Source organism: Pleurodeles waltl, chromosome 5 (genome assembly GCF_031143425.1).
Source record: "Pleurodeles waltl isolate 20211129_DDA chromosome 5, aPleWal1.hap1.20221129, whole genome shotgun sequence".
Taxonomy (NCBI): domain Eukaryota; kingdom Metazoa; phylum Chordata; class Amphibia; order Caudata; family Salamandridae; genus Pleurodeles; species Pleurodeles waltl.
Genome location: NC_090444.1, coordinates 1,434,434,989 through 1,434,453,433, shown reverse-complemented (window position 1 = coordinate 1,434,453,433; position 18,445 = coordinate 1,434,434,989). Strand labels below are relative to the sequence as shown.

The 18,445-nt window shown below is 45.0% G+C and overlaps 1 protein-coding gene across 14 annotated transcripts in view; it reads left to right on the top strand.

Annotated features, from left to right (window-relative positions):
* ADGRB3 (adhesion G protein-coupled receptor B3) overlaps positions 1-18,445 on the top strand; it is a 1,499,072-nt gene that overhangs the window by 843,488 nt on the left and 637,139 nt on the right. For all 14 annotated transcript variants that reach the window (XM_069235737.1, XM_069235727.1, XM_069235726.1 and 11 more), the window contains one exon: positions 11,426-11,572. In XM_069235737.1, coding sequence (XP_069091838.1) covers positions 11,426-11,572 — 147 coding nt within the window. The remainder of the gene's footprint in view (positions 1-11,425; positions 11,573-18,445) is intronic.

Below are 18,445 nucleotides of genomic sequence, written 5' to 3'. Positions count from 1 at the left end.
TAAAAGCAAAAACGCATTTAGATCGGCATCATAGGCATATACTACATTACTACTAGTGAAATCAAACACATTGTTACGAAAAATAATTTACACAAGATCAGTCCACCCAGTCTAAAAGACAGCAACACAAACTGATAGTGTGGCGAGATGGTAAGCTTCTAAAAACAATGGGCAGCACAACAGAAATCAAAATCTGTATACCACCTTTGGCACGACCTGATGGAGATGGTGTCACCGCAGTGAATAGGGAAGAAAATCCTTCAACATGCCTGGGTTTCACATGCCAAGTTTTCTGGAGACAAATTACGTGAGTTGTGGAAATGATGGTAAACCAATTTGGGGCCATTAACTTATTTTGAAGTCTGGAAATATTCCAGGAGGCAATAAAACAAGTCCTTTTATAATCAGAGCATGGTAAGGACGAAGCTGAAGTAGGCAAGCTAAAAGGCATTAGCTGAGCCTAGCTACCTGTCAGTGGAGAGTTAGAAGAAACATAAGAAATGGGATTGTCTTGGAGCTCATGTTTAAAACAAAGAGAGTGAGAAATATGATCAGGTGGGTCATCCAGGCTGGCTGGTTGGGAAACACCCTTGAAATCAGGGAGTCAATAGATTGCAAAAGAGGGAGGAGGGAGAAAAAAGACAATAAAAAAAGTGGAATGAACCAAAGATCAGCAGGAAGACCCAAATGGTGCTTAGATCAAGTGACAATACAAAACTCGCAGGGAGAACAGCAAAATATTGCCAGAATTTGAAGTCTGAGGTGCAAAATCTCACCCGGAAACCTGGGATGCTTGAAATGAATAATGACATAGTCCCCCACATAGTCCCCCACACAGGGTTTCTTCAAAGGACGGACCAGGACGGACCAGTCCAACACCCCACACCCTACACTTTAGCAAGTTTGGTTAGCTTTAGAAATTGGGAAGATGAACTTGGACTGCAAACAATGGTGGACTTTATTTCCTAACTGGGCTGGTGACTCAATGGTGCTCTGTAGCAAAAGAGGGAAATTGTTTCAGTATTACAACATAAGGGCAACAGACAGGAGGTAAATTTCCAGTGAACAGTGAATTAGGACCCTTTGATTCCTCAAATCCCAGGGCGAACACACCATAGGAGCTTCCATAGCTGATAGACTGTTGATAGACTATTGGTAGACCCAACCACAGTGTAAACATCAACTGTTTGAGGTGGAGGGGATGCAAGACCACCACAGGGACAGAAGACCCATCCAAACTAGAAACACCCACCTGGATGAATGAACCACCCATACTCTGAGACCCAGAGACAACTTGAGATGGACCGGGTTGTGGAAAGTGACAATGTGAAGCTGGAAAAGGGCCATATGTCTGACTGTCACAAAGGCATTTAGAAGAGAGATTACAATCAACTGGGGACAACTCAGTGTTCAATTGCAAACCTTTGGACACCTGCGTATGAATACTCTGAGCTGCTGAATTGACAGAAGAGAAGGAACAGCTTGCCTTAAAACTAGATAAAAGTTCAACAGCCCCTAACCTCACACAGATAAGACAGGGAAAACTTTCATTCACCCCCTCACAGAAAGTTCCTCTGAAAGAGTCCAGTCCATAGCACTGGTCACAGCAAGCTCAGCTGGATTGCTGCTTTCAAAGTCTGCTGAAAGGTGAAGTTTCCCTGCACCCTGTCGTCTTTTCCATTTGGTGGGAGGGCCATTATTGTGGGGCAAAGTAAAGGCCAAGCCAGCAGTCAGCAGTGAGGGCAGCGTTAAAAGATGATGACAGGAACAGATGCCCCTGAGTATGTTCCTGGACAGTGCCACAAGCTGCCTGAGAATCTGTCTCCACCGATAAAGCAGACCCAGGGCCTGCGACCAAAGAAACAGATAGGTGGCACTCAGCATGCTCTATTTCCTTACTTAATGCAACCATTGCATGTTTAATATACTCGTCCAAAGAAGAAGAGGTAGAACTGAGCTTAACAAACACAGAAATGTTGTGCTTCACCATCATAACAATGAATACAATAATAAGGCAGTGAAAAGGTAACAGCACCTCAGGGTCCCAAAATGCAGCAGCCAAGGGAAGTGGCCCAGCCCATCCTCTACCAGGCTTGTTACGGGTGCATACGAGCCCGCTCTTTGTGTGGTCTTCGCCAAGGCAAGTGCCAGGGCATGTCCTTTGCTGCAGGAGTGATGTGGTGCTTTTAAGCTCCTGTCTGGTGCTAATGGTGTCAGGTATAGCCTACATGCTATGAGGAATGCTGGCTCATGTAGTCCTGGGCTTCCGCTGGGTTAGAATTAATTCCTGTGCAGCTGGAGTGCTGAAGTGCTTTTAAGCACCTGTCTGTCACTAATTGTGTCAGGTGCGGGCTCCCTGCCACGAAGAATGCCGACTCACATAGGGGGTCATTCCGACCCTGGCGGTAAATACCGCCAGGGCCGGGGTCCGCGGGAGCACCGCCAACAGGCTGGCGGTGCTCCTTTGGGCATTCTGACCGCGGCGGTAAGCCGCGGCCAGAAACGGAAAGTCGGCGGTGTACCGCCGACTTTCCGCTGCCCAGGGGAATCCTCCATGGCGGCGCAGCTTGCTGCGCCGCCATGGGGATTCCGACCCCCATACCGCCATCCTGTTCCTGGCGGTTTCGGCCGCCAGGAACAGGATGGCGGTATGGGGTGTCGTGGGGTGCCGTAAGAGGGCCCCACCTAGAATTTCAGTGTCTGCTTAGCAGACACTGAAATTCGCGACGGGTGCTACTGCACCCGTCGCACCCCTTCCACTCCGCCGGCTCCATTCGGAGCCGGCTTCCTCGTGGAAGGGTGTTTCCCGCTGGGCTGGCGGGCGGCCTTTTGGCGGTCGCCCGCCAGCCCAGCGGGAAACCCAGAATGACCGCCGCGGTCTTTTGACCGCAGTGCGGTCTTCTGGCGGTTCCCGCTTGGCGGGCGGCTCCCGCCGCCCGCCAAGCTTGGAATGACCCCCATAGTCTTGGGCCCCCGCCGAGCAAGAATTTAGTCCTGTTATGGTATTAGTATGGGTTACATATTGTATTACAATGTAATTGTATGTATATAGCTCTTACTTCTCCTAATGAGGTATTGTAGAACTTTACACCAGGCAGGAAGCTGCTCGGGAACCCAGGGTTAGTATCTTCTTTAGTTATTGTGGGTTATTGCAACTAATCGTGCGGTCTGAAAGAAACTATGCCATTCATTCATTTCAGTTTCTATGTGATAGATTAGGTTACTAGCGATTAGGTGCACTCTTTATTGAAAGAAAGTATACTTGAATTCATGCAGTGGTTCATTGTAAGGAAATGCCTCCTTGGCATGGTTACCCCCGACTTTTTGCTTTTGCTGATGCTAAGTTATGATTTGAAAGTGTGCTGGGACCCTGCTAACCAGGCCCCAGCACCAGTGTTCTTTCCCTAAACTGTACCTTTGTCTCCACAATTGGCACAACCCTGGCATTCAGGTAAGTCCCTTGTTACTGGTACCTCTGGTACCAAGGGCCCTGATGCCGGGGAAGGTCTCTAAGGGCTGCAGCATGTCTTATGCCACCCTGGGGACCCCTCACTCAGCACATTCACACTGCCTCACAGCTTGTGTGTGCTGGTGGGGAGAAAATGACTAAGACGACATGGCACTCCCCTCAGAGTGCCATGCCCACCTCACACTGCCTGTGGCATAGGTAAGTCACCCCTCTAGCAGGCCTTACAGCCCTAAGGCAGGGTGCACTATACTACAGGTGAGGGCATATGGCCATGAGCACTATGCCCCTACAGTGTCTAAGCAAAACCTTAGACATTGTAAGTGCAGGGTAGCCATAAGAGTATATGGTCTGGGAGTTTGTCAAACACGAACTCCACAGTTCCATAATGGCTACACTGAAAACTGGGAAGTTTGGTATCAAACTTCTCAGCACAATAAATGCATACTGATGCCAGTGCGCAATTTATTGTAACATACACCCAGAGGGCACCTTAGAGGTGCCCCCTGAATACCAACCCGGCTTCCAGTGTAGGCTGACTAGTTTCTGCCAGCCTGCCACACACCAGACATGTTGCTGGCCACATGGGGAGAGTGCCTTTGTCACTCTGTGGCCAGGAACAAAGCCTGTACTGGGTGGAGGTGCTTCTCACCTCCCCCTGTAGGAACTGTAACACCTGGCAGTGAGCCTCAAAGGCTCACCCCTTTTGTTACAGCACCATAGGGCATCCCAGCTAGTGGAGATGCTCGCCCCTCCGGCCACTGCCCCCACTTTTGGAGGCAAGGCTGGAGGAGATAATTAGAAAAACAAGGAGGAGCCGCCCACCAGTCAGGACAGCCCCTAAGGTGCTCTGAGCTGAGGAGACTCCTGCTTTTAGAAATCCTCCATCTTGAGAGTGGAGGATTCCCCCAATAGGATTAGAGATGTACCCACCTCCCCACAGGGAGGAGGAACAAAGAAGGTGTAGCCACCCTCCAGGACAGTAGCCATTGGCTTCTGCCCTCCCAGGCCTTATCACACCCCTAAATCTAGTATTTAGGGGCACCCCAGAACCTAGAAAACTAGATTCCTGCAACCTTAACAGAGAAGAAGGACTGCTGACCTGAAGCCCTGCAGAGAAGACGGAGACGACAACTGCCTTGGCCCCAGCCCTACTGGCCTGTCTCCCAACTTCGAAGAAAACTGCAACAGCGATGCATCCAACAGGGACCGCCGACCTCTGAAGCCCCAGAGGACTGCCCTGCACCCAAGGACCAAGTAACTCCTGTGAACTGCGGCTCTGTTCAAAACCAGCTACTTCTTGGCAACAAAGAAGCAACTTCCAAAGACTTCACGTTTCCCGCCAGAAGCGTGAGACTTCACCCTCTGCACCCGACGCCCCCGGCTCGACCTGCAGAAATCCAACACCTCAGGGAGGGCTCCCCGGTGACTGCGAGCCCATGAGTAACCAGAGACGACCCCCCTGAGCCCCCACAGCGATGCCTGCAGAGAGAATCCAGAGACCTCCCCTGCCCGCGACTGCCTGTAACAAGGGACCCGACGCCTGGAACCAGCACTGCAACCCCAGCCCCCAGGACCTGAAGGAACCGAACTCCAGTGCAAGAGCGACCCCCAGGCGACCCTCTGCCTAGCCCAGGAGGTGGCTGCCCCAAGGAGCCCCCCCCCGTGCCTGCCTGCATCGTTGAAGTGACCCCCGGGTCCCTCCATTACTTCCTATACAAAACCCTACGCCTGTTTGCACTCTGCACCCGGCCGCCTCCGTGCCGCTGAGGGTGTACTTTCTGTGCCTTCTTGTGTCCCCCCCCGGTGCCCTACAAAACCCCCCTGGTCTACCCCCCGAGGACGCAGGTACTTACCTGCTGGCAGACTGGAACAGGGGCACCCCTGTTCTCCATAGAAGCCTATGTGTTATAGGCACCTCTTTGACCTCTGCACCTGACCAGCCCTGAGCTGCTGGTGTGGTAACTTTGGGGTTGCCTTGAACAATAACGTTTTACAAAAAACTATGAGAAAACAAAAAAAGCATTGGAAAAGCCAGAAGGCTTGCGGCCAACGCCAGACCTTTTGGGTTGTTTAGCTTGTAAATATTTATCAGAAAAAGACTAGTGTCACGCTAAAACGTGCATGTCATCATGACAATGTGAAGTTCAAGGTGAAAATTACGATCTGAAAATCGTTGATGCTCATGTGTAGTTCGGACACAGTAACCGTAAATAGAATTTGACCAAACCAGTGGCTATGCCCAATTATTCCAAAACGTATAGATGACCCCATAGCTTGCTCACTGTCTGGTCAATTTCTACTCAGCATGAAGGAGACACCTTATCAGGATTCACTGGAGGATGCATGAGTCATGAAAATTTTGTTCTTGAATCTAGGACAGAAGACTTACTCGCTTAAATTAGGCACTGACACTTATTTTGAGAAGTGTATCGTGATTTAGACGGTACACAGCCTCCCATTCTGAAGCTCATTAATTCCCACAAGGAGTCTTTACTGCAGACAAAAAAGGGAAAATAATTTCAGGACCCCAAATATAATGGACTTGTAATTTGCTGAAAATGCTTCAGACTAGATCACGAAATTGCTAAATCTGCTGTTATTAATGGATTCTGAATTGTGCAGAGAAACTGCTGGGTGGCTGTTATGGGAGTTGAGAGCTGTTTCATTTGTGTCTGGACAAACAACATCACAGAGGAGACTATTTATGAAAAGTGGCGCTGCACTTAGTGCTGCGCCACTTTTCTTGTGCCCCTTAGCGCATCCTAAAGCCACCATGGTAGCGCTGTATTCATAATTCGGCACACCCTGGCGGTAGTTAGGGTGACTAGCATCATAATTTGTGATGCTAGTCTGGGGCTTTGCAGGGCTAGTGTCACAAATGATGACGCTATTCCTACAAAGCACCCAAAGGCCCATTGTAATCAATGGGAGCCACTTTTTAACACCTACACTTAGCAAGCGTTCAAAAATGCTGATAAAAATATTGCAAAGGAATCTCAAAGATTCCTTTGTGCCATTTTTTCAGCTCCCCCTAGTGCCGGAATGCCCCCCTTGCCAGAGGCTGGCATAATGTGGTGCAAGGGGTTACAAAGTGGCGCAATGCAAGCATTGCGCCACTTTGTAAATATGGCGCGTGGGAAATGCCACCTTAACACCATATTTGCATCTAAATAAATGCCGCGGATGTAGCGCAAGGTGGCGCTAGGGGCTCATAAATATGCACCAGATAGTCAAATGGGAAGCTCAACAGAAGGAATAGGCTGATGGCTTCAGGGGCATTAAATAAATATTAATAAGCTAAGCTCAGGCAGGCCCATAGGATATGGCACTAGCGGCACTTTAACACCTGCACTGGGAAGGCATTAAACAATGATTTTTGCAGATTTCACTGTGCAATTTGTTTGGGCCTCCCTGAGGGGGAATTCCTCCCTTGCATACATTATACCTCGCACAGGTATAATGTGGTGCAAGGGTTTGCAAGATGGCACAATGGTAAATACAGTGCAGGGTGAGGGCCTATTTAACGCTGCTGTATCATAAACAAATTGATGCTGTGGCGGCGCAAAGGGGCACAAGGGACTTGTAAATATGCCCCTTAATTTTCTATAAAAGTTCTGAGGTAAGAGCAATAAGATTCTCTACTCATGAGCCATAGTCCTTGGCTTCCTTGGTTGTAATGATGAATCTAATTGATTGCAGAGACACCAAAAGTAGTAGGAAAGCATATTATGTACTTGAACGCCTAATGAGACACATTATTGCCAGTGATATCTGATTGCTGCTCTCCCATGTTCCTTCAATGTCATTTTAGAAGAGAACAAACTATAAGGGGCATATTTATACTCTGTGTGCGCCGCATTTGCATCCTTTTTTTTACACAGAAGCAGTGCAAACTTCACTTCATATTTATATTTTGACACTAGACCCGTCTAGTGTCAAAATATTGGAGTTAGCGCCATTTTTTGGATGCGTGAACCCACCTTGCGTCAATGAGATGCAAGGTAGTTTTTCCCATCCAAAAATTTACGCTATCTACATAGCTGCATATTTATCCCCCTGTGCTAAAATGACGCATGGGTGGGAGGCGGACCCAAATAATGGCGCTAAGCTTGCTTAGTGCCATTATTTAATGCCTGGGTCAGACCAGGCATTAGGGGACCTGTGGACCCGTGGTCAAACACCATGGATTGGGTCCACAGATGCCCACCCCAAGCCCCAGGACCACCCACAGCAGAGGGACACGACAGGATGGGGGACCCCATCCCAGGTAAGTAGGGTAAGTATAGGTAGGTATTTTTTTTTTTTTAATCTAAGTGCCATTGGGGGCCTTGGCATGGGGCCCCTACATGGCACTAGGTGCAGTGGCCTTTGCCAGGGGACATTGGTCCCCTGTGCTGGCCGTTGGGGTGGTGGGCATGACTCATGTCTTTTCTAAGACAGGAGTCATGTTTTTGGATGGTTGTGCGTCTGGAAATGACGCAAGGCTGGTTAGCGGCATTTTTTTGCCGTTAACCAGCCTAGCGTCAATTCCTGTCGCACAACCTCATTTTCCCATACCCTCGCCCCCACCTGGCTGGCGTTTTTTTTATGCTAGCCCAAGCTTAGCGCCGGCTTGCACCATTCCTTAAATATGGCACTCGGCTGGAGCTGTAGAATGGCGCAAGCCGGTGCTAAATTTTTAATGCAAAACTGCGTTAGCGCAGTTTTGCATTAAAAAGTATAAATATGTCCCTAAGTGTGAACATTCAGTTGCAGACCTCTAACAAAGTATTGGTGTTATTAAAAGCAGAGCACTTCAAGTGTATTTTCAGGGGTCAAACCATGAATAACTCTGCACATTATAAAAAAGAGAATTCTGATCCGTGTGCATAAAGGCTGCAGGATACAAGCGGAAGTGGTAAGTGCCCGGGGAGTGCCATTTGCTGGGGGGTACAAACAAGTCGGAGTGTCATATTATATGGTTCAGGCGTTCAACGTAAGTGCAGAGCGAGAGTATAAAGGGGAGTACGGGCACAAACGAACACATGGAAGTGCAGGGGTGGAGTGTATGTTGCAATGGGGAGTAGAGGGTTTGAAGAGAGTGGAGGGTGCATGTGGTGAGCGCAGGGTGTGAGAAGCACGTGGGTGAAGAGGTAGTAGATGGTGGAGGGCGGCTTCCAGGGTGAAACCGGGAATAGAGAATGGTAATGTTGTCATAGGGTGCAAAGCTTGCAGGATGCCGAGGAAAGCACAGGGTGAGAGTTAAGAGGGCAAAAGGAGAGTGCTGGGTGCAGGAGGAAGCACGGGGTGCAAGGGGGAGATGCATATAAGAAGGGGACTGTGCAAGAAACAACAAGGGATGAGCGTGTAAGGGACCGAGGGGAGGTCCCTTACACACTCAGCCCTCTGTTTCTTGCACTTTGAATTAGAGGCACTTGTCCCTTTCTCTACAGTACTGTGCGATTATTGTGTACTCTTCTGTACTTATTGCACACGTAGATAACACCCCCACAAAAAGAACGGTGCTCGCTACTTTGTACTTGCGTTACACATGCAGAATTGACACTATTTTTCTGTGTATTCACCTGCGTATTGAAAAAGCAGTGTAATGAGTTTCAACGTCTCGACGACATGCATTTCCGAATTAACCTCCCGGCTCACATGCCTCGAGTAATTGCGGGGAAGAAGATTTTATGGTGAAGAGCACACTCGATTCTCGAGTGTCTTCCAGCTGTTAAAGTGCAATGCCTTCAAACTTAATCTGAAAATGTTCTCTATCTCACCACTATTACGTGTAAACGTGTGAAGAAAAGCTCAGGACACAGTCCCCTGGCACTTGGAAAGCGCCTGCAGGATGCTCTGCTGGGCTGCTTTACATTTCAGCAATGTGAACCATCCACCTGCTTTTTAACAGGATGTAGGAACAATGTATGTGTTCAGTATTTCATAAAATCTGTAAACTAGAGTGGACTTTGTGCAAATGCATGTGTTTTTTTACAAGCAAGGAATTTTAAAACATAAAACAAAGATATTTGATACGTGAAGGGGGATTTTTTTTCAAATCAGCATTCAATCTCCAGAGGAATTCTGATGGCAATGCTATGTCTCAGTTTTGTTTCTTCGTAGTGTACTATGGCCATTTGCCTACGTGAACAATTGGAGTTCTGGTCCAGGGACACGAGAAATCAGGCAGTTTTGTTTGTTTCTAATAGTTCGCGTTTCATTTAAAGACATAATGAAATGAGATGACAATATGAAGTCAAATGAATGGACTATGAAATTGAGCACAATGTCCCGTTTGCACAATGCATTTATGCATTTATTCTAAATTCAATTTCTCTCAAAGAAACAGCTTGGTTTGCGCAGCATATTCAGAGGAAGAAGGCAAACAGATTGTTAATTACAGTCAAGGAGAAAGCCGCAGAGCACGGTTGGTTGCAGGAATGCAACACGAAGCTGTTGCTATGCAACCGCATCCAGATCTCAAGACAAAGATAAAACAGATTATTAAAGTAAAGAATTTTGACAATCACAAACCGTTCTGAGAACTTTACATTTTTCTTAGTTGAGGCACAGTTTTACCAGGGATATTATTATTGCACCCATACTGGCTGCCCTATCTGTACCAATATAGACGCAATAGTTTCATAATTCAACTACATTTCAACTCATTTACAGTAAATGTAACCGATTGCTTCTAAGTTTATAATTTAACCGCCTGACAGTATGCACAAGCAGAGATTTATTTTATACCGAACATAGTGCTTTTTAGAACGCATGACTCTGGAAGGATTTATGTGAATGAGCGAAACACAATGCTAATTTCACACCTCCAGGTGGGTACGTATTGGCATGCCTTATCCTCGTGGCAGTGAATTTAAGTTTCGCTTTTCTATTTTCGCTAGTCAACTTCAAGTGTTGTCCTTGCGCCCTACACTGAGGCACACTAAAATTTAAACCCTTTAACCCTAGATTTGTTAATTATCGTTTCCTAAAACAAATAAAGCTGAAAAAAGTGTTCTGGCAAAAGCCATGCATGCAGATGTGTAGAATGTAATATGGAAGTTCTGGAGGAGGGAAATGGTCATAATTTCCCAATCTGAGCTAAGCCTCTGAGCTACAAGCCCAGCAATGGTAATAAATAGTATATTGCCCGCTATGCATATGCACACATTATTGTCATCAAGTTCAAGGATTGCTTTGCTACATACTAAATGTATATTCAGGATTGACACAGAGAATATATAAATGTGCAAAAATGCATGTTTTGATTACTAATATCACAAAAAAGTCCAGATATTGTTTTAGTGTGATATAACTTGCTTAAGGTTCCCATCTAGGTTGAACAACTTTTCTACTGGTCTCACTTTTTAATTCTGTATTAGTGTTTTAACAAACACTATAAACGCAAAAAAACCACAAGTCACAAAGACAAAGGAGACATGCAATCTTCTTTCTTTATTTTGCATTCCTTTCTTCGTGTGTACGTAAAATATAGGTTTCACCTTGAGCCGCAGTTTAATGTATCTGTCGCCAAACATTACTGGGCCTGCGCTGAGGCTGGAGAGGGGTTCTTGCTTTATTAGTGCGATTCTAGCTGCTCCAAATTTCACAGGTCTCTGGTCGCTAGTGTTGTCCCACGCAATCATTTCAGAATGTGCTCTGAACACCCTTCGCAAATGTGCCCTTCCCTGCGCATTTCCTAGCACAATAAGCTAACACTTCCAACATACCCTATTAGTACAGTTAAAATAATGCGGTTGTCCTGGAGCAAAACATGCCATGACCTTAACTATGTAGAAAAACGTATGTGCCATTAGTACAAACATAATGATCAATTATTTTTTGCTTGATCAGGTTGATATTTTGGAAAAATTACTAGTGCTTGTATTACATTGAAAATGCTATGATCCCTCTTTAATAATCTTTGTTAAAGAGAAGAAAAAATGTGTTTCAAATTATGATTTCTCTCCCCAGTGGCTAGCATTCAAAAACTCCCAGCAACATCTGCTCTGACAGACATCAATTTCCCAATGAGAGGGCGGAAAGGAATGGTAGACTGGGCGCGTAACTCAGAAGACAAAGTAGTAATTCCAAAAAGCATCTTCACCCCCATGCCATCAGGTAAGATGTAGTTTAGTATCAAATTAGAACTCTTTGTAATAATACCATTTATTTAGCATTAATAATGAAGGCAAAATGTATAATATCACCAGTTTTTTAATAGCAAGTGCACTGTAAGAGTGATGCGTGCTCATACATATTTGAATAGTGTCTGCTACTCTCTGATCTCTACAATTTCAATATGTATTATCATAAAATTTACTGGTGTGAAAAAATGTTTATTGTTAATTTGGACAAATGTATCCTCATACCTATTAACAATAAAAGAAAGACTATTTATTTGTTTTAGATATTACTCACCACACTACCTTATAGATACTAATGAGTGAAATTGGTCATTTGGTCCCTTACTCCACAGGCTGCCCTCTGGATCATCAATCTGCGTGACAGCCCATGTGTACTCAGTGTGGGATTGGTGTTCTTAGTACTGATAAGGTGTTGTTGAGGAACTTATGCTGAGCTGCTGGATTCCACAGATAGGGATGCGGGCAGGTAGTGTGAGTAGCTGTCCCTCCCTTAAAGACGTTTTTAAGGACTCACTCCCTCCTTTGAAAATCAGGTTTTTAACTCTCTTTTACATTTTTGAAGAATCATTTGGAAGGGTTGAGGAGTAAGCGCTTGTATTTTCACTTCACTATTGGTTTCTTTTTTGGATAGAGTATTGTGTTCTGACTGATAGATGCGGCATGCTGGTAGATAAGTTCCACTTTTCAAGTCAACTTATCAAGATGGTTTGATGGATGTTACACAGGACTTTGAATTCTTTGCTCTACTCAGATCGCCATCTCACAGTGTACTCAATTTATTCTCTTTCCTTTGCAGTTTCAGAAGTGTTTGGGGATCTCTACTCAAATAACAGAAATCTGGAGATAAAGGGCCTGATTTAGAGTTTGACAGATGGTTACTCCATCACAAATTTGGTATAAATTCTGTCTGTCTAATTAAAGTGCATTAGCATATAGTGCACTGGTAGACAGGATATCCATTATTATTGTGAGGGAGTACGCGCCTGCCTTCATTATTAGTTGGGGGCTAAATTCTGATCCCCTGTGCAAACATGTGTGCACAGGGATTGGAATTATGAGCTCAAACCTACTAAGATTTATTGGTTCCAGAAAAAAGGCAAAACATACAGAATTTAGTATGTTAAAAAGATTGCTTAATTGGTGCTGGTGTTTGCCAGTGCTCAGCACTTGCACCTATTTTTAACACTGGCACATATTTATGACAATACACCCCATGGTGGTGCTGCCAGTCTAGTTTTATAAAGACACATGAGCAAAGTGTTTGACATTTCAATATAGGATTTTAAATTAATAATACTAGGGTGCGTACAGCTTTGGGTCACCTGATATGGTCCAAATTGTCACATTTGCAGGACTGCGGTGGAAAATAGTTGTTGTTGGCACTTGTATTTGGTAGTGCTGGCATGGACCATCAACCTGCAATGGCCTCCTGAGAAAGATCTTGGGCACTGGCACTCACTGTTTTACAAATTAAGCACTGGTTAAGAAAACGTTTGTATATTATGATCCATTTTCTTTGTAAAACACTGAATAGGATGTTTTAACCACACCTAGTAAGTACCCTACCCCATTCTACCAAACACAAAATGGGGGCCTAAATAGACCTATGCATTGGGTTCATAAACATATCAGTAGTGATTTTCTCATCAGATTTAGTGGATCTTTTTCACACTTCACAACTGTGTTGATTAGAGGTAGAGCTATAGGTCGGAATGAAAATAAATTCCCAAAGTTTACACCTTTTGAGATTTTATGTGAGCAACACCCCAGGATCATGCTTGTAGTAAGAGTAACTGTCTTTTACTGCTTTTTAGGCACATAGGGGGTTATTAAAACTTTGGAGGAGGTGTTCATCTGCCCAAAAGTGACGGTAAAGTGACGGATATACCACCAGCCGTATTACGAGTCCATTATATCCTATGGAACTCGTAATACGGCTGGTGGTATATCCGTCACATTTGGGACAGATTAACACCTCCTCCAAAGTTGTAATAACCCCCATAGAGCTTACATTCAACAAAAGAGTATACCCCTTGGAAAACATCCAGCCATTTCATTAAAAGTCAAAATTTTAGAAGAGGAAATAAATTCATGATTTCACATCTGTACTTTAGAAACTTATTGGCTGCCATCAGTGGGAGTCAGACTTTGAGTCACTCAAATCTTGTCCAAAGATTACCCAAACATTTAGGTGGGTACATTTCAGGTATTGATTGTTAGGAATGGGGTCTCTGAATGGCAGTTAGTTTTCACTCTGTCCATAGGGATTATAATACACCAGAAGGGATATCCGTCACATTTGTGAAGGAGTATTCCATCGACCAGGATCTGTCAGGCCCTATTTCAAGCACAGGGCTGAATCAGCGGTCTGAATATTTAATATGAAAATATACTTTATATTTAAAGTCATGCTTCTAAAAGCATCACACAGTAGAATCCTGTTAGAAATTGGGTCTCTAGTTGGCAGTCAGTTTACACCCTGTCCACTTAGGGACCCTCACTCTAGTCAGGGTAAGGGAGTTACGCTCCTAAGACAACCCCTGCTCAGCCACTTGGTAGCTTGGCACAACAGTCAGGCTTATCTCAAGGCAATGTATCAAGTATTTTTAGCAAAACATACAGTAATACAGAATGGACACCACACCAGTTTAGAAAAAAAGGGAATATTTATCCAAATCAAAGAAGACTAGAATGACAAAAATCCAACATACACAAGTGAAGTGATGAATTTTTTAATATAAAAAGAGTCTTACTCCATAGAAAACAATGGAATCGTTGTTGTTTCATAAAGTGCCTAGTTTGCATCAAAAATAAAGCCGCATTGGCGGACGTGCGTCGGAAAAGTCAGCAATACATCTAGTCCTTACTATCAAGTAAGGCAGTGCATCGTTTCTTCTCAGGTCAGGTAAGCGATGCATCGTTTGTCTCTCTTGCAGGAGAGCGATGCGTCGATTTCCGGATGGGGCACCTTAGATCCACAAGCAAAGATATTAATTTTTAAAGTTTAGTCCTAATAAAGCTCTTAGAAACACAATAGTTCCAGCTGGAGCTATCACGGTATCGTGACAGAGTCATTCCCAACAGTCCAATGCCATTTGCGATGGAGTGCGGTGCCCAGGTGCAGTACTTTAGTAACCAGGCAGAGTCAAAGATTTGGCATGGAGTTGGGAAGGTGAGGCGTCGCTGAAGCCAGTGCGACGTTGACTCCGTACAGCTACCAGGGAGGTGAGGGGTTGATTCCTTCGTGGTACGCAGGCGAGGTGAGGCATCGGTTCTTTATGGAGGTGTGGGAGGTGAGGCGGCGACGGCTGTGAGGCGGCAGACCCTTACGATCCAGGTGGGGTCGATGAGTCGAACGGGTCAAGACACGATGAGGTGACTTCACATTGTCACGGTCACACCACGGGGCCACAGGCGCTGCAGTGGAGTCGGATGTTATGGAAGTCGATGACATGGCACTCTGGACTCACGATGTTGCAGGACTGCAGAGGCACGGTGGCAACATTGTGCCTGCGGTGTTGGTCGTCACACTTCAGCGGGGACCACGGCCTCAAGTGCAGGCAGCAGCATGGAGTCAGGCAGCAGCGTCGGTTATGGAGTTGTCTGGAGTCAATGTGCCTGTATCTTCTTCTTTCATGCCAGATTTCACTCCCAAAGGCCCAGGAACTGGATTGGGCACCTCTTGGCAAGTCAGGGTCCTCAGCAAGAGAACCCGAAGGGCTGGCAGGTGAAGTCTTTGATATCCCTGAGACTTCTAAACAGGAGGCAATCTCAGTTCAATCCTTGTTAAAACTCCATAAGCAGGGTACACAGCAAAGTCCAGTCTTGTCCTCTTCAAAGCAGAAGCAGCAACTGCAGGCCAACCCAGAAAAGCACGCACAGCAAAGAGGCAGTACTCTTTCTCACAGCTCTTCAGCTCTTCTCCTTAGCATAGTCTCCTCTTGATCCAAAAGTATTCTAAAAGTCTGGGTTTTTGGGTCCAATACTTATACTCATTTTGGTCTTTGAATTAGGCAAACTTCAAAGGAAAGTCTTTGTTGTGCACAAGACCATGCTTTTCCTGCCCTGGTCCCAGACACACTTTAGGGGGTTGGAGACTGTATTGTGTAAGGACAGGCACAGCCCTATTCAGGTGCAAGAGTCAGCTCCTCCCACCTTTCTATCCCAGGAAGACCCATCAGGATATATTCAGGGCACTTCTCAGCTCCCTTTATGTGACTGTCTAGAGTGAATTCATAAGCAGCCCAACTGTCATCCTGACCCAGATGTGTATTCCACAGCCAGGCAGAGGCACAGATTGGTCAAGCAACAAACTGCCCACATTCTAAAAGTGGCATTTTCAAAAATGCAATTTAAAAAACACCTTCACTAAAAGATGTATTTTTAAATTGTGGGTTCAGAGACCCCAAACTCCAAACATTCATCTGCACCCTATGGGAAATTACACTTAAAATATATTTAAAGGCAGCCCCCATGTTAACCTATGGGAGGGATAGGCCTTGAAAAAGTGAAAACTAAATTTGGGAGTATTTCACTATCAGGACATGTAAAACACCCCTGTACCTGTCCTACCTTTTGAATACATTGCACCCTGCCCATGGGGTACATTACGTGTGCTAAAATGGAAGGTTGGGGCCCGGCAAGGGGGTGCACTTGCCAGGTCGACATGGCAATTTAAAACTGCAGACACAGACTCTTCAATGGCAGGTCTGAGACATGATTACAGGTCTATGCCTGTGTCTGGGAAATTCAGTGCTGCAGGCCAGATAGTAGCATTTGATTTATTTGCCCTGGGCACACACAGCGCACTAACCTAGGGACTTACTAGTAAATCATAATTGATCATAATCACAATTTGCACAGGGAACACTTGCACTATATCACTGATCAGCAGTGGTAAAGTGCCAAGAGTACCAAAACCAGCAAAAAATAAATCCAACAAACGGTCAAAAATACAGGAGGCAGAGGCAAAAAGACAGGGGGAAACCATTACAAGGATGCCAGGTCTAACACATCCTTTCCTGTGGTAGAGCTTAAAAGTCTGCTTGCAGTGTTTGTGGGACAGCATGTTTTGCATCCAAAAGAGAGCCTTCTGAGCCTTCTTAATCTGCCTCAAACTACTGAGAAGCTTCAGCAACAATCACAAAGCCCTGAAGCATTCCACTCTGCCATGCATTACAAGATGTAAACCCTTTTAAGTCACTGACCAACTCTCCCTCCACTAATAGTGGTGTTGAGAGACGGGGTGTCCAAAGGGTGGCATTCACCATGATTAATGAGGAAAAGACCAACTCTCTTGTGCATCCATTACTTTTGGGGAAGGCATCTCAGCTTTGGAGACTGTATTACAGAATGGGAGCCACTCACAGAAAGCACAGCATATAGAAAAAAAACAATGTTTCACACTAATTAATGCATTAGAGATACATTTGAATTTACATTAGTGGCCTCAAGGGTCTTATGTTTAACATCACATGCTCCCACAGGAAAAAGACAGTGGTTCTTATTGTGATGTCTCAAAATACACCTAATATCAATGAGATGGGCTCCTATGTTTTTAAGGCTCCAAGTAGCAACATTTAATTTAAAGCCAGCACATCCGGTGTGCTTTTTGTGTTCTCCTGCATTAAAAGGGTGCAATCTGCCATTTCACTTAACAAGGATGAGTTCGACCCCACCCACATACGAAAGCGAGGCATTGCACAGCACGCACAAAGTGGAGGCCCGGGACACTGCTAACGGAGTGTATGCTGTAGTTCCACCCCCTCCAGTAGTAAGGTGTCTTTAGGCCCCTCTGAAAGGTGATACAGGACCTTCCTGAACAGCCCGTCCAGTTTGCACTCTGGCCCTGACAGTTTCCTTCTCCTGTTAAAACAGCTCACATGAGGGAAAAGGTATTAACCTGATATGTCAGCTGTTCCAGGTCTAGAAGTTGTAGATCACAAACTAACGTGCATAGTTTTCGTTTGAAACAGACACAGTAGAACATAGTGTGCATAGAGTTCATACAGGTTTATTTCATATGCCCTTTTTATTCCTGACTGACACTTGTTTTAATCATGTGTACTCATTTATAAGGGCCCCTCTATAAATACACATAAAACCGAAATTATGGCATCAGTTGCACTATTTATCTTCTTGTCAAGAAAATAGAATGCAAACTTGGTCCTGTGTTCTGAATAAATAATATTGGTCTTTCAGTTGAGAATGTAAAGAAACCACTCTTCATTCTTAATGTTGCTGAGTTTATTAAAGACCGTGGTGGACCTGGCCCATTCTGTAAGGTCATCCTCATACTTTTTGCTTTCTTCCTCCACTTTTTGTTTAATTTATTTTTGTTGGAGGTAAGACTCTGTGTACTTTACCACTGCTAACCAGTGCCAAAGTGTGTGTGCTCTTTCCTTAAAACATAGTAACATTGGCTTATACCCATTTGGCATCTTCAATTTACTTGTAAGTCCCTAGTTAAGTGCACTATATGTGCCCATGTACTGTAAATTAAATGCTACTAGTGGGCCTGAAGTACTGATTCTGCCACCTACTTGAATAGCCCTTTAAACATGTCTAAGGTTTGCCATTGCCGAGCCTGTGTGTACAGTTTTAACCTGCCTTGTTGACCTGAAAAAATAAACCTTTTGCCAGACCAAAATTTCCCTTTCTAACATATTTAAGTCACCCGTAGGTTAAGTCCTTGACAGTCCCAAGGGCAGGGTTCTGTGAATTTAACAAGTTGGACATATACTTTTAAGTTTTACATGTCCTGCTAGTGAAAAACACTTAAATCACATTTTTGGCTACTGCAAGGCCTATCTCTCCTATAGGATAACATTGAAGTTTCCTTATTACC